We start from the raw sequence: 15,681 nt of genomic DNA on the forward strand, positions 1-15,681 counted from the left end.
TGAATAACTTTAAGTTTAGTATAAGGAAAACTGATAGAAAGATAACTTACGTCACAGAAACAATATCTGGTAGCTAAGATTAAAATCTATTTAATAAGATCAACTTGTAGAAATCAAGGAGGACCCCCATTATCGCCTTACCAATCTAAAATCAATTAAAATCAAGTTCTTGAACAAAATTAACTAGAAAATCACAAAATATTGAAAACTGGATTAGATTAAACTCATTCAAAATCTAAAAGAAAACTAGCCTGAGTTTTTCAAAAAATCTTAAAACTAGCCTAACAATTTGGAAGTAAAGTTTTTAATTTTACAACATAGGTAAAGAGTTGCATTTCATGAAATGTTTATTTCATAGTTTAAATGTAAACAAATGTAAATTAGTCACATGTTCAAAATGAGCCAATCACGGTAGGTGTTTAATTTTAATTGACAAAAATGACTCTTTTTAATTTACAAAGGGTTTGTTTTTAAAAACATACTTTTCTGTATGTTCTTTTTTACTAACTAGATCCGAATCGGTCGGAACCGGATCCGGACTTTTTTCTCAAATTATGATCCGGCCGGACCCTGATCCGGACTTTTTTTTTCAAATTAGAATCCGGCCGGAACCGGATTCGGACTTTTTTTTCAAATTAGAGTCCGTCCGAAACCGAATACGGACTTTTTTTCATATCAGGATCCGGTCGGATCCGGATATCAGACAAAAATGGCAATATCCGGCCGGATCCGGACCCGGATAGTGAGTCCGGTACATCACTAGTTAAAACATACAAAATAAATTTAAAAGTTAAATTTATGTGAAGCCAGTTTTTAGTGATTAGTAAAAAAGAACTTAAAGTTTGGTTATACTAAAATAAAACTCTATACAAATTTTAGATTTAGAAGATTAATTTTATACGAATTTTTATTTTTAAGTTTATAAGGTTTTTGCAATAAAAATTGACAAGCATGAAGTTTAAAGACTTCAAAATTAGACAAAAAGTAAAAAATGAAAAGCACTGCACATTCCAATAACTTCTTCAAACAATATAAATCGGGTGGGTGTCACTTTTGCACGAGGGGACACTTTTGCACGAGGGTCACTTTTGCACGAAAGGTCACTTTTGCATGAGGCCAGACTTTTGCACGGCGACTCTTTTGCACGGCGACTCTTTTGCACGAGCGTCACTTTAGCACGAGGGGACACTTTTGCACGGCGTCACTTTTGCACGCAGGGTCGCTTTTGCACGAGGGGACACTTTTGCACGGCGTCACTTTTGCACGAGCGTCACTTTAGCACGAGGGGACACTTTTGCACGGCGACACTTTTGCACGGCGACACTTTTGCACGGCGACACTTTTGCACGGAGGGTCACTTTTGCACGAAGGGACACTTTTGCACGACAATTCTTTTGCACGGAAGGTCACTTTAGCACGAGGTGACACTTTTGCACGAGGATACGCTTTTGCACGGCGACATTTTTTCATGATGACAGTTTTTCACGGCAGTATTGTTGCACAACGTCACATTTTGACGATGAAATTTTTGCACAGCGACATTTTGCACAATGACTTTTTCGCACGGAAAATCAATTTTGCATGCAGGCCAATTAAAAGTTTTTTAGCTACTACCAAGTCTGTAACATAAAAAGAAACTGAAAACTAAAGTTGTATAATATACTTATATTAAAGGCAAAAAATGAAAGATCTAAAATCTTAAACAGTAAAAGTTAATGTTAGAAACAAACTAACAAAAAAATAAAACAAAATTATTTATAAAAGATTCATACCTAGGACAATAAAGTTAATTTATTTAGAAACTAGGATAAAAAAAACTTTATGTGTAAGTAAGTTTTTCTAGTTTATATTAAACTTTAATATACTAATCAACAACTATGTCTTTTTTTATATTTTACTATACGGTTACAAGTTTATTGTCCATATGATGAACCTAGGCATCAAAACCTAGACCACTTAAACTGGAAGACACATAAAAAAAATAAAACAACACAAATAGTTTATTTAATATAACAAAGATAAAAACATAACTTGATATAAAATTTATACGTTAACATAAAAAGAAAAATTTTAACCACAAAATTTATTTTATTTACGCTTTGATGTAGAACGATCAGCACCAAATATTTAAATGCATTGACTAACAACAAAAATAAAAACCTAACGCTCCAAGGACATTAACGTTAGGCTCTCATTGGCTTATTTCATGATCATGGAATACTGGTGTAAGCATTTGATACTTTTGATGAACATAAGTTCAAAATTTCAAGTGTTACTCTTTCATTGGCTTATCATGATCATGCAACATTATTGTAATGAAATAATCTAAGTTTAAATCATGAAAAATGCGCTATTTTATTGCTTTTTTTCTTCTCAAGCTATATTAAAAAATAAAAATAAACATCAGGTAAGATTTGAAATACTTTATACTTCATAAAGTAACTAAATCTTTTTTTTTAATTTAACAGTGGCTTGAAATAATAAAAAAATAGAATATTTTTTAAAAGCTATATAATGCTAATTATAACATCAAGAGAAAATAAGTAAAAATAATAGTCAAAATTCGTGCTTTGAAGCTTTACTAAATTAAGTTTATCTTTCTTTTTAAAAAGTAACAAAATCAAATTACACTTATTTAATGTATTCAAAGTTGTTTTTATTTAAAATTAAAAGTGTATATTCAATTAGTTTATTTAAATTAAGCTAATAAATATAAATTAATGAATTGTGATACGTTATTATATTGTTCTACGTAAAACTTTAAATAAAAACTTTACATTAATATTTCATTAAAAAACTACAACATTAAATTTAAACCCTAGTGCTAAAGTGACGCTCGTGCAAAATTGACCCTTCGTGCAATAGTGACTCTCTCGCAAAAGTGTCCCGTCGTGCAAAAAAGACGCTCGTGCTAAAGTAACCCGTTCCCAAATAAATTATATATTTAATGTTGTTAAAAGTAGTTGTAGTTAAAATTATTTATTCAAAAGAACTTGCGTTTAAAAGCGAATATTATTTAAGTTAAATTTTTTTATTCTTTTTAATAAATTTTGCCGTGCAAAAGTGTCTCCTCGTGCAAAAGTGACCCTCCGTGCAAAAGTGTCGCTGTGCAAAAGTGTCTTCTCGTGCAAAAGTGACGCTCGTGCAAAAGAGTCGCCGTGCAAAAGTGTCCCCTAGTGCTAAAGTGACGCTCGTGCAAAATCGACCCTTCGTGCAATAGTGACTCTCGTGCAAAAGTGTCCCGTCGTGAAAAAAAGATGCTCGTGCTAAAGTAACCCGTTCCCATATAAATCATATATTTAATGTTGTTAAAAGTTACAAATAATGAGAACCTCTTTGTTGTTAAAAAGTCAGAATAACTTAGATATGATACTCCTTTTAAAATTCTAATACAACTTAAGAAATAACACAATAGAAATATAAACCTTTAAAATAATTTAAATGCTGCAGTAATGTTTTACAAACTTAGCAATTAAGACAAATTTTAGTAGTTTAAACTACCTTAAAAATTTACTTACATACTGTTAGCGATGAGAATGTACTTAAGAGTTATTTAAGCATGATATTTTATATTAATTCAAACAAACGTGTATAAATGTTTTAAACTTTTTTTCACAGTTTTCCAATTCTATTTTGTACTATAATTTCGGAGTTTTAAAGATTAAATACTATTTAAAATATTTAAAAAAATGTGAAGTTTTATTTATTGCATGACTTAAGTTTCTGAGGGAGTCAAATTAGTTTACTTTAAATACAATAAACTATATTTAAAAAATTATCAGAACATAAATAAAGTTAACAAATTCATTCTTGCTTAAAAAAATGTTTATATATCTTTTAGTAATCAAAAAAACTCTTCTTCAGAAAATCGAGTCAGACAGTTAATAAAAATTTACTGAATTTGTTTTATATTGCTTACTGAATAAATTAAATAAAGTAATATCAGGTTTATGTACAAATACAGTCTTCCATTAAAGCAATTAAAATAAGTAAGTTATGTTTTATTATTTCAAAAAAACAGTGTGTTAATATTAATATGGTTTGTTTTAAGTCTAATGTTTTTATACATGTATGTAATATGGTGAACTATTCAGTACAACTCAACAAGTAAATATTTTTTTAAGTAAACAGTTAGTCCTTTTACTCTTACCATTTAATACGACTCGATTTTTAACAGTATTCACAGTTGCAGTCTATTGTTTAATTTAAATTCTTAATAAACAAACTTTACATATAAAATTGATATAATTTTTTTAATACATACAAAGCTAATGATCCTAGATTTTATTGAATTATATATTTAATAAAAAACACAACAGCATATCATTCTTTTGCTTGATGTAAAAAAAGTTACATAAATTAAACTAACTAAAAACTTAGAAAAAATATAATACTATAGTATGAGATCTGGTAACATACTTTTTAACTTAAAATATAAGTTGAATTACATAAATATATTTAAATTTTGTTAAACTTCTTGAAAAAGACTAATAAATTTTTATTACAACTAAGAGAGTATTTATCAAAAAGAAATATAACATAAACATAAAAATAAAGTTATTTAGTATTTAGTTGTTTTAAAAGTTTATTTTAGTATGAAGATATCTCAATATAGTTGGTTCCTAAGGGTAATAGAAAATAAAAAGGGCATAAAAGCATTTAAAATTAGTATACAAACCGAATGAAAACTAATATTTTAGTAACATGAACTAAAAAAGCACAAAGATACATTACAACTACATTTACTTTTTCTTATGATCTTTGTAAGTAAAACAATAAATAATATGTTTAGTAAGTTTACTTTTTGTAAGTGCAATATAAAAGCTCAAAAATAAGATAATCAACATTTTTTTAAACGTCTTTGTCAATGTTACAGCAAATAAATCCAGTAATTCAATGACACTTTTTTATATTGTGTCTCTGAAAAGGACCGGGTCGTAAATTATGTGCTTCTTAAGGGCTCTCACCACGAAAACAGCAATTCAACTGCATGTCTTTTGGCATAATGGTCATTCTGTTGTTGATATATACAAAAGATTACTTAAATATGCTTCAGCAGCTTGATAGCTGCACTTAAGTGAATTGTCTTGCGGGGACCTTTTCATCCTGTTAGTTTGTGAGCTGTGGCTTTGGTTCTTGTCATTTTACTGTATCGTGTAGTTGTTTGTTAAAATGAATACCATCACTTAAAAACAAGCCTTTATAAATAAAACTTTTTTAAGGCTACGGACTTTTACAAACTTAAAATTAGCAATATTAAATTAACTATTAGCCTATTAAAAATTCTAAGTGTTTACTAACTAATATACTTTATTTTACTTTACTTTAAAACTACGCTTATAACTTAGCGTTTGTCCATTTTTTGTCTTGAAATTTAGTTAACCACTTAAAAAGTTTGATGACAACCTCTAACAAGAGTTCTAAAAAACAATTCAAATATTGCAAAATGAAAAACAAGCAGTTTAAACAACATTTGACAAAATATTGACTTTATAATTCAACACATATACTCTAAATCTCATTATGTTTGTTATTATTTAGTTTCAAAATTATTTGAAAAAGAAAGTTTTTCTATATGTAGTCTTTAAAACAAATCACAATTCAACTTTATGATCCGTACTTTAGAAACTTCCAAAATACTGTGCAGGCGAGACGCCCACTAGTGGCTGCTGAATTATGACGTCACGCACAAACGCCAGTTACAAAAGCGCATTTATAATAAGAGTTGATTACAGAATGGATATTCAAATGTTAAGAAAAACAAAGCTACATTAGAAGCATGGATAGTTTTGAAATTGGAAAAATGGAACAAGCAGCTAAGAAAAGAAGAGAAAGACTACTTGCAATGAAAAAGAAAATGAAAAATGGTGCGAACAGAAAAGTAAAGGAGCCGCAAATAAAGTTTCGAAGTTATCAACCTGAGAATGAAACTATAAAACAAATGGAAAGAATTGAAGCTCCTGATATAACTAAACACATTCAGGTTCATTTACAAAAAGAAGAGGAACCTTTAGAAGTTGACATTGACCTTTACAAGCTAGCACCGAAAAAGCCTGACTGGGATCTTAAACGAAAAACAGAAGAAAAAATGGTAAAACTTGATAAAAGAACTTCCAAAGCATTAAGTGAAATGGTGAGAGAAAAGCTGCAACGGTCAGTTATGGAAAATAAAAGGATAAACACCAGAGGAATGTCTAAAAGTTTTGACGAAACTAGTGATTCGGAATAAAACATACCGCATCTACAAAATTTAAGTATTTAGAATAAAAAATTGATTTGTTTTTATAATCGTGTTGAATAAACTTCAAAAATAACATTTCTGCTTGTTTAACTTATATTAACTAATTTAATTTTTTCTTTTGAATTAAAAAAATTATACATATAATATAAAAATACAGTCCAAAAAAGTTCTAGTTAGATTATGTCTTTGTTGTACAATAGATTTTAGAAAATTAAAATTTGCCAAAAAGATTTTGTTTAGGTATCAACTTATATAATATTAATTCTAAGAAAGCAGTTTATAAAATTTTCTTAGTTACTTAAATTATAATCTTTGTCCTTTCTATGACCTTTTTTTTTAACGATTTTGACTTATTTACTAAAAAAAACTTACAGTTTTAAATTCAATTGTAAGCTATTTATTAAATGTTCTGTTTCGTTTAAGTGTGTTTGTGTACTTTCAGGCAATATATAAACTAATTAGAAAACACACTTAATAAAACTACGATTTTATTTATAACATTTTAAGTAGAGCAGGAACAAAAATGGTTAAACTTCAGTATTTACTTTTGTATTTAGAACAAAAAAGTTTAGAGAATTAACGTCTATCTAAGCCAGGGGTCGGCAGACAGTTGTTGCTCGCGGACTGAATTTCAAGTTTCTAAAATCTTCGCGGGCAGCAGTTTTAGTGACGTTTAAGTAATCATTTGGTCTAATTTCAGTCACACTAGAAAAAGTAATATTTTTATTCTCTTTATTATTACAAATGACTTTTAGCTACACATAGAATGCCGATTTAAATTATAAAAAAATTTTGGATTAAAATTTACACTGACTAATATACTTAAGTTTTAATAAACTATGTATTTACTTAAACACTTAATATGTTAAACTTAATATTTTTATTATTTTATTTCCAACTTCACTCTCTATAAAACCAAACATAAAAAGTATTTGTGGAACACCTTTATAAATTTATTATATTATGAAGCTTTTTTTCATACTTTTGAAAATATTAACTTTTTAAAACAGTTTTTGCGTCTTAAATAGTTTGCAGTTTGCACTCTTTAAAAAGTTCAGTAAATAATTAACTAAATAAAAATTAATTGTATCCAAGAAAAGCTAGAACAATTTTTGACGTAATTAGTGCGTGAATAAAATAATTTATTAATAACTAATCATTCTTTCACATAACTTTAAAGCCTGAATCAGAACTTTAAAAGCAAAAATGTCTGAGTTATATCAAACCAGCCTAAATTTACTAAAAATTGAAAAAGCTAAAAACTTGCTATTAACCAAACTTAAACTTTTAACTAAGACATCATATTTATAAAAAAGTACACAATTTGTAAGTAGCCGAGAAAAAATTACATTTAGTAAACTACGCTACAGTCATATAAACTATTCTGAAAATTTAAAGATCTATTCTAAGTGTTTGAAGTAAAAGTTTCACACGCAGCTAAGTTTAAAAAACTCTTTAAAAAAGGTTTAACCTAGTCTGAGCTTTTCAAATTTTCAACTAGCCTGTTTGTTTGGCATACAGTTTAAAAACATTCACCAAAAAAAAAAAATTATAACAGTGAATTTCAATATATAACATTAACATATATTTTAAGTCAGCTTAAATGGACAATTAAGTTTTTTAAATATTTTGAACAAAAGTTTAAAAACTTATTAAGCCTTAACTAAAGTATAATAACTTATTTTTTATTGATCTATAAAGCATTTCTTTATCTGTAATAAAAATATCGCATTTAAAATGATTAAATGTGAAATATAAGAGCGATAAGAATTTTAAAAAGTTTAGTTAAAAGTTATTGCAAGAAAAGAAAAAAAAAACAAATAGCTTAAGTCACATTCAACAAAGCACATGATTATCTTCAGTAACTACAGACTGATCAGAAAAAGTTGATAAGGTAAGCTATAGAGTAGCAAAAGTAACTATTAAAATGGACATCACTTTTAGAATTGAAAACTTTTTTTTAATAATTTTTGCTGGCGATGGTAAAATACTTTTGTTTATTCATTCAATGACAACAAGAAGTCGTGTCAAGGAAATGTCTGAAGATTATAAAGCTGCATAAATCAAATTAGGGCTTTAAATCTATCTGTTTAGATGAGAGCACTAATGAAATAAATATTGCTCATCTGAGAATTTTTATTAGAGGTGCTTTTACTAATTTTGACATTTTAGATTAGTTCAATTGTAAAGTACAACAATATGTAAAGACATTTTGAAAGCAATGGTGCAATGCACCAATATAAAGTTTTTGATAGTACAGTTTTTTTATTCTATTTTTAGAACAAAATAAAATTTAAGGTAAAAAAAAACGGTTTTAACTAATAAAGCAACATTAAAATTATACTATTAAGCAACTTTAAATGTGTTTTTTTTTTGATAAAAAAGTATTTATATGGTAGATTTTTTGTATCAAGTCAAAATTTCATCACTTTACAAGTAGAAATTGTTTAAAACTCCAGATTTAGAAAAAAAAATCAAATTCAAGGATTTTCCACATTTTTTAAGTATAAATTTTAAAATTCTAAGCTATTACGGGAGTCAATTTTTTTTACAACACTATTTGTTGACATATATATATGTACAGTTAGTATAAATAACATTTCAAATTGTATTAGCTGCAAAACTTAAAGTATAACATATATTATATTTCAAATAAACACTATGAATTGAAAAAAAAAATACATCATAAGTTTAATTTGCCACTCTTTAAGCAAAAAAGTCAGTCTGAGTAACCAATAACTTTAGCCTGATATTTTAGTATACAAAGAGCAATTTAAGCTAAAAAATGAAAAAAATACTAAATTGGCCTGAGATTTGAAGTTTTCTAATAGTTAATTGTTTGTTTGCTTTAAGTTGTACTACTTTGAATAACAATGTACAAACTTATTAAATCTATCATCCCTTAATCTAGTTTGTGTTGAATAGGTAATTCACAAAAACAGAAACTGTGCAAATTAGTATGCAACGCATAAGAGTTAACAGAACTTGCCAAAAAACATTGTTTGAAAAATACAAACGTATAGCTAAAAAATTTATTTCAACTTATGTCATATATAATGTTTTCACTGTGTCTATACACATTTAGATATTACAGGTAGAAACAATAATGTTAGAAAATTAAGCATAAACTAAACTTAATCAAACTTATTTATTAAATAAAATGTAGTTTAAAATATAAGCAATTTTGTACATTTTTAGTAGTGCATAGGAATTAATTTTTAGTGCAAACAAAAATCCTAAAAAATCAAAATTTGTCAAAACAAAAGGAAATAAATCCTATTTTTATTATTATGTTATTTTATATGTTTTTGTGCACACTAAAATATAACATTTAGTAATAAAACTTCTTTAAAGAAACTTGGGTATAAAAAACATCTAAAAAACCTAAACTGTAAAGAAAATACAATTCAGTTAATTGCTGTGCATTACTTTTGTACGAAATGAAAGACATTTGCATTACGTTTATTTATTAATAGGTATTATATAATTAACTTATTAAATCCAATCAATCTTTGATTTCTTTTCAAAGAAAACTACTTGCTGTTGTAAGAAGAAAGTTGTTATGAAACTGTGAAAAAACCTTGGTGGAATGTTAATCTATCTTTTTAATATTTTTAAGTTAAAGCAGTAAAGTATTTTAATTGTTTTAAAACATTATACAGGGAGCTGAAACTGAATTAATAAAATAAACCAAATTACCGAAAGAATTTAACATAAAGTGTGTTTTTGCTCAGCTGGCCACATTTACATGCTCGCTGGCCGCAAAAATTTCTTTCGCGGGCCGCATTTCATTCAAAAATAAAACAAGCTCGCGGGCCGCAGATATACCCTTCGTGAGCCGAAGTACGCCCGCGGGCCGCAGTTTGCCGACCCCTTATCTAAGCTTGTAATGAAACTTTCTAAAATTATATTAAACCAGTATATTATTTTTTACTTTTTCCAAAAGATGTAAGCAAATAGTTTTTTTTTAATAAATTTTTGGTCTTTAAATTACATTTTGCAGCACAATTTAGACTTCATTAAAATTTGCAAATTTGTTAGTAAAAACTAACTTTTTGAAACTAGTTTAACAATAAGTTTTTTAACAACAATATATATGATATTTTTTACATAAGAATGAAGTTTAATGAACGGAGGCACATTATGAATGTATGATAGTATGATAAAAATAAAATACACAAAATTATTTGAATTTTATTTACAATTGACTGTATTTTTATTCAAAAAAGTAAATATTAGCTGTTTTAAAAAACTTTCAATTTTAAGTTTTCTCAAAACTTTAAGGTATGCATTTCAAGTAAGGTACGCACTTTTTCCTGGGTTCAAGTAGCTAATTATTTAATAAACTTATGTATATCGACATTGTAAGTAAACAAAATTTTACGGTTTGTAAAATTTAAGCAAAGTATTAAGGTTTATAAATAGTAAATACCGTTTATATGTACTTACAAATTACCTCTACTGTTTAAGCGTTCTAGCAGTTTAAAGTTGTTACTAGTGATTTTTAATATAGAATTTTTTTTTAACTTTTAGGTTTCTGCTACACCTATAAAGTATATCAAAAACATTCTACTACCTAATAAGAAAACTCTTTAAAAAAGATAATTAACAATGAATTTTTTATGTCGAATCCGAAAAAGACAATCAAACTTTACTTTTTCTACTTACTACTAAAAGCTATTCATAAAAATTAAATAACGTTTCATATTACAGATATTTAATAACGAATATTTCTTAACACTAGAAAAAAAAATCTAAGAAATAAAACAACAACTTACAATATTCAACAATACAAAGAAAAAAGTTAATTGATTTCCAAGAAATAATTATTGTAGTAAGTTAAACTTTAAAAAAAAAGTATGCTTATTCAAGCTAAAATTGAGAAAATAAGATTTTTAGTTTTACTTTATATAACAAATTCACATTATAGGTATAATTTAAATAACTGAGCTAAAAAATTAGCAAAGTAAACAAACAGAGACAATTTTGTTTTGGTAGTATACTTACTATTTTGTTAGAGACATAATTAACCAAAAAACTCCTACAATTAATGTTAAAACCATTTGTAATGTATTAAGTAACTTAAATAAATACCATCATAAATTGTTGAAATACTTAATAGATATAAAAACAATTTACTTTTGACTTCCAAAGTCAACAGTAATCAATTAATCAATAGTATTACAATTTATATTAAAACAAATAACTTTTATATAAAAACGTAACTATATAATTTGATAAGTTAACTAAACATTGTTATTAAGTAAAGTATGTCAGCATGTTAACTACTTTACAAAAAAATAAAGTGTTAACTTATTAGTTTGCATCATCTTTCTTCTAGAAGAAGTTCATAACTCAAAAATTTTAAGTCATACATTTTGCTTGTAAACTAATAGTAACCCTTTAGTGAACGATAAACTTTTATTAGACGACGTTTGTAACTAATTACCTATGAATATAATTTATGTTTAAAATTCAATAACAAAAATAAAAACTATTTCTTTGTATTCTCGAGATTCTTAAAGTCAATCGCTTTTACCTTACAAAAAATTAAACTTCCTTATTACTGTTTTTGAAGATACCAAAGAATTTATAAAATTAATAGCTTCTGATAAACGATTTCAAGTTTTTTCATTTTACTTTTTTAAATGCTAAAAAAGTTATTAAAAAGACATAACAAAGTATTAATTAACAAAACCAGTTACTGAGCTATAAAATGCTTGAAATGATAAGTTTATTATAGAAGTATACTCACTAGATTAGATAAAATTTACAATGTAAAAAATACTGTAAATAAAAATTAAACATATTTACATTAAGAAAAAATGATCAAGCTATGAAAATATTATTTTTAGTAGTCTTAATGACATTATATTACTTTGGTTAACAATAAAGCTTAACAACGAGAAAAATATATATTAGTTGATTTTTTATTATTAGTAATATATTATTCAAAAAATATCATTTAACAAATACAAAGTTCAGATGGTCATTGAAACGTATTTATCATTTGAAAGCGAGCTACTTTTCAGATAAAAAAAAACTTCTTTGGAACACGTTTTTTTTTGGGATTAATGCTAATAAAAAAGCTCTATAATTGATAAATACTAATTATTAGTCGTTTACCATTGCTTCTTTCATCACATTTTTCGTCTAAGATATTATTTTTTTCTAATCGTTAATGCAGTTACTAAATGAAACTTAGCCCCGAATTATCAACGCTTCCGATCCCTGAGCTAACATAACACAATCAATCATACTTAATAATAATTAAGAAAATAACACTTAAAAGTGAACGATATTTGTTCAACATACATATTGTTTTGTATCAACTGTAGCTATACGTGATCTATAAATAGTAACACTAATTTAAATCCTATAAATTTTGTATAACTACCAACTTGTATAAATGTAATTACAAAAAAAATCTAGTACCTTATCCTGATTTGTTCGTTCTACAAAATAAAATACAATCTTTTAAAATAAACTATTTATGTCTTACATTGTATATTTCTGATTGAACGATGGTTAAGTGTGAAAAAAACTGTGGTTGTTTCTTGATTCAAATAAAAACAGTACATTTTAGTACTATATACTAAGATAAAAAAATTTATTTTCAAAATAGTTATAGCAAACACTTTTTAACATATTTCACTTACTTTTTTAAACTTTTTAATTTGAAGTAATTTTACATTATTTAATAAAGCGTGTATAAAAGTTAACCAATATTTTTAATTCAATTGATTTTACACGGTTTATTTATTATTTTTTTTAAGGATTATCTACTTTAAATACAAGTGTAAGTTTTTTTTTTGGTTTTCGCAAACTCTATAAATGTGAAATGTATATATAAAACCTTAAACTTCTTATGTATATTATGTTTAACTAAATTGTATATTTTTGAATGTCTTAAATTTCATTAAATCCCTGTAGATCTCTTAGATTGAATTGAAAAGATCAAAATCTACAACATAAATATGCTTGGGTTTAAACAGAGTTGATTATATTTTAACTTCAAGTAATAAAGCAAAACGTTTTTTTTTAATACTTAACAATATATAATTAGTGCTACTTTATTTAATTGCAATTCTTGTTTAATAGAGCTTGAAGTTTAACAAACTTAAATCTGAGCACAAACATTATATAAGTTTTTAGTACTTTTTGAATAATAAGACTACAAAAAAGTTTTAGAAATTTTAATGACTTAAAATATTAAACAGTAAGATATTTTCAAACTAAACAGTAGCAGATAATATTTGTAAGCTTAGACTTAAAATGTTAGTTGTAAATAAGGAATTCTGTAAATTTGAAAAATATCGTCTTTTAGTCTATAATCAGTGAGAATATGCAGTGATATGTCAAAAAAGTTTATTATCAGTAAATAATCATCTACGCTGATAAATAAGGTTTTGTGTATTTAAGAAGTTCTTTATGCGTCAAAGTAGTTATATCACAAATTTTGAAATAAGTAAATCAACTTTAATTGTCTCGAGTTTTTCTGTTTTTATTAACAAGTTGAAAACAGTATTTATAAATTGACTTTATTAAATTTACAGCTTTAAGTAATGAAGTTCTATGTTTATCATTTTGTAATATTATAGCGTAACATTAACTGTTGACCTAAACCTATCTAAAAAATTATTCGAAGTATTATTTGAGAAAAGTTTTTTTTGTTTTTGTCAATTAAAAACTAAATTTTTTTTTAATGAGCCATTTTTTTTTAGAAGCCTTCAAGTACTATCGTGGTTTTGAAAACATTAAAAACAATTAAACGAATTAAACGATACAAGTATTCTCCTTAATCAATCTTCATAGTAAGAACTATAGATTAGTGGTATTAGCCTTTATAAGTTTATAAATACAATCAGTTTGACGAGTTGAACTTTATTGTTGCATTTCTTTTTGCAAACACAAATACATAAAGCCAGCTTTAAAAAGTATTTTATTACTACCTGTTATTAAACATTAAATACATAACTTGTTTTCTTAATAGTGACATTTATACGTTTAATTAAATATAAAATTAATTATTGCTTGAAATTGCCATGCTTGGAACAAGTTGACTGTTTTATTAGAAAAACGAAAAAAATACTAACAATTTAAATATTAGTCAAAAAATAATAACTTAACCATTTAAAAAATATTATTGCTACAACTGAAACATGTTACAGATAAAATCATTTAAACCAAACACAATTGATCAAATATTTCAAATCGGAAGCGTTATGCAATAACCATTCTAAAAGTATGCATCTAAATTTTGTTGTGAAAACATTTACCATAAAAACACGTTTTTGTATGACTCAACTATAAATTGTTAAATATTTGTGTTTATTTTTTAAAGAAAATGTTTTTCCAAAAATTAAATATTCAGTTTAATAGAATACTACAACATAAAAACAAGGTGTTAATTACTTCTACTAAAGTAAATTTTGAATTTTTGACAATAATTAAATTTAAATGGTTATTTTTGTAGGAACTTATTTAAACTACAAGGTTATACAGTTTTAAGCAGCTTTAAAATAAATAAAGATAAATCAAATGATTTTACAAAAATAAGGAGAATTTTAATTTTCTGTAATTTTTTTATTTTATTTTAAGTGAATTTAAATATTTATAAGTTTTGATAGCTTTAAACTATAGTGTTTAACGCCTTTGTTGTTTTATATTACACATAAGAAATTTTGATTTATAATAATTTTTACATAACCACGTTTACAACTAACTTCTCCAGTTACAAAGCTATCTAAAAAATACATTATTCTAAACATTCTACATCTTAAAAAACACTAAAGTAAAAAAACAACTTTAAAATAGTTTATTGACCTCAGAAACGAATTTACATCGGTTATAACTGCAGTTCATTTAATACTAAAATTAAGTATTTCAGTGTTATCTAGATTAATATTTCTCTAACTTACTTTTAATATTAAGTTCGTATAAACATTACTACTACATTGAAAACTATTTGTACTCATCAGAAATAAGTATTTTGATTTAACTAGCGTTGTTTTTTCAATAAAGGCAAAACTAAATATAAACGAAGTCAATCGTTCTTGTTTCCATTGTATTTTATTGTAAACGATTTAAATATCCGACTACTTAGTACCCGGCACAATCTATTATTAACCGCTAATATAAGATTGATTGACATCATAAAGAGACTTATTACATCAAATTTCGAACAATAAAGTAAAAATGCCACCAAGTACCGCTTGAACCATGTTTACAATCTAATTGGGTTATGATTAAAATATTTAATAAAATTTAATTGGAGATAATACTTAGTTTTTTACTAATAAAGGCTTTATATCTCGTGAAGCGTAAACAATTAAGTAAATTAGTTTTTTTTTTGTTATATGAACATTTTCGATATACACATATGCTGTTGAAAGAAAATACAAACCAATATAGTTTAAAAGAAGAGTTTTTCAAAATGC

At 25.6% G+C, this 15,681-nt stretch overlaps 1 protein-coding gene across 1 annotated transcript; it reads left to right on the forward strand.

Moving 5' to 3' along the window:
- The first annotated feature begins 5,779 nt into the window (after positions 1-5,779).
- LOC145838986 (coiled-coil domain-containing protein 12-like) lies at positions 5,780-6,229 on the forward strand. The gene has a single exon (XM_082946603.1). It carries the CDS (start codon positions 5,780-5,782, stop codon positions 6,227-6,229), a length of 450 nt encoding a protein of 149 aa, XP_082802729.1.
- Positions 6,230-15,681: the final 9,452 nt, after the last annotated feature.

This window comes from Thalia democratica, chromosome 6 (assembly GCF_965202585.1).
Source record: "Thalia democratica chromosome 6, ktThaDemo2.hap1.1, whole genome shotgun sequence".
NCBI classification, from domain to species: domain Eukaryota; kingdom Metazoa; phylum Chordata; class Thaliacea; order Salpida; family Salpidae; genus Thalia; species Thalia democratica.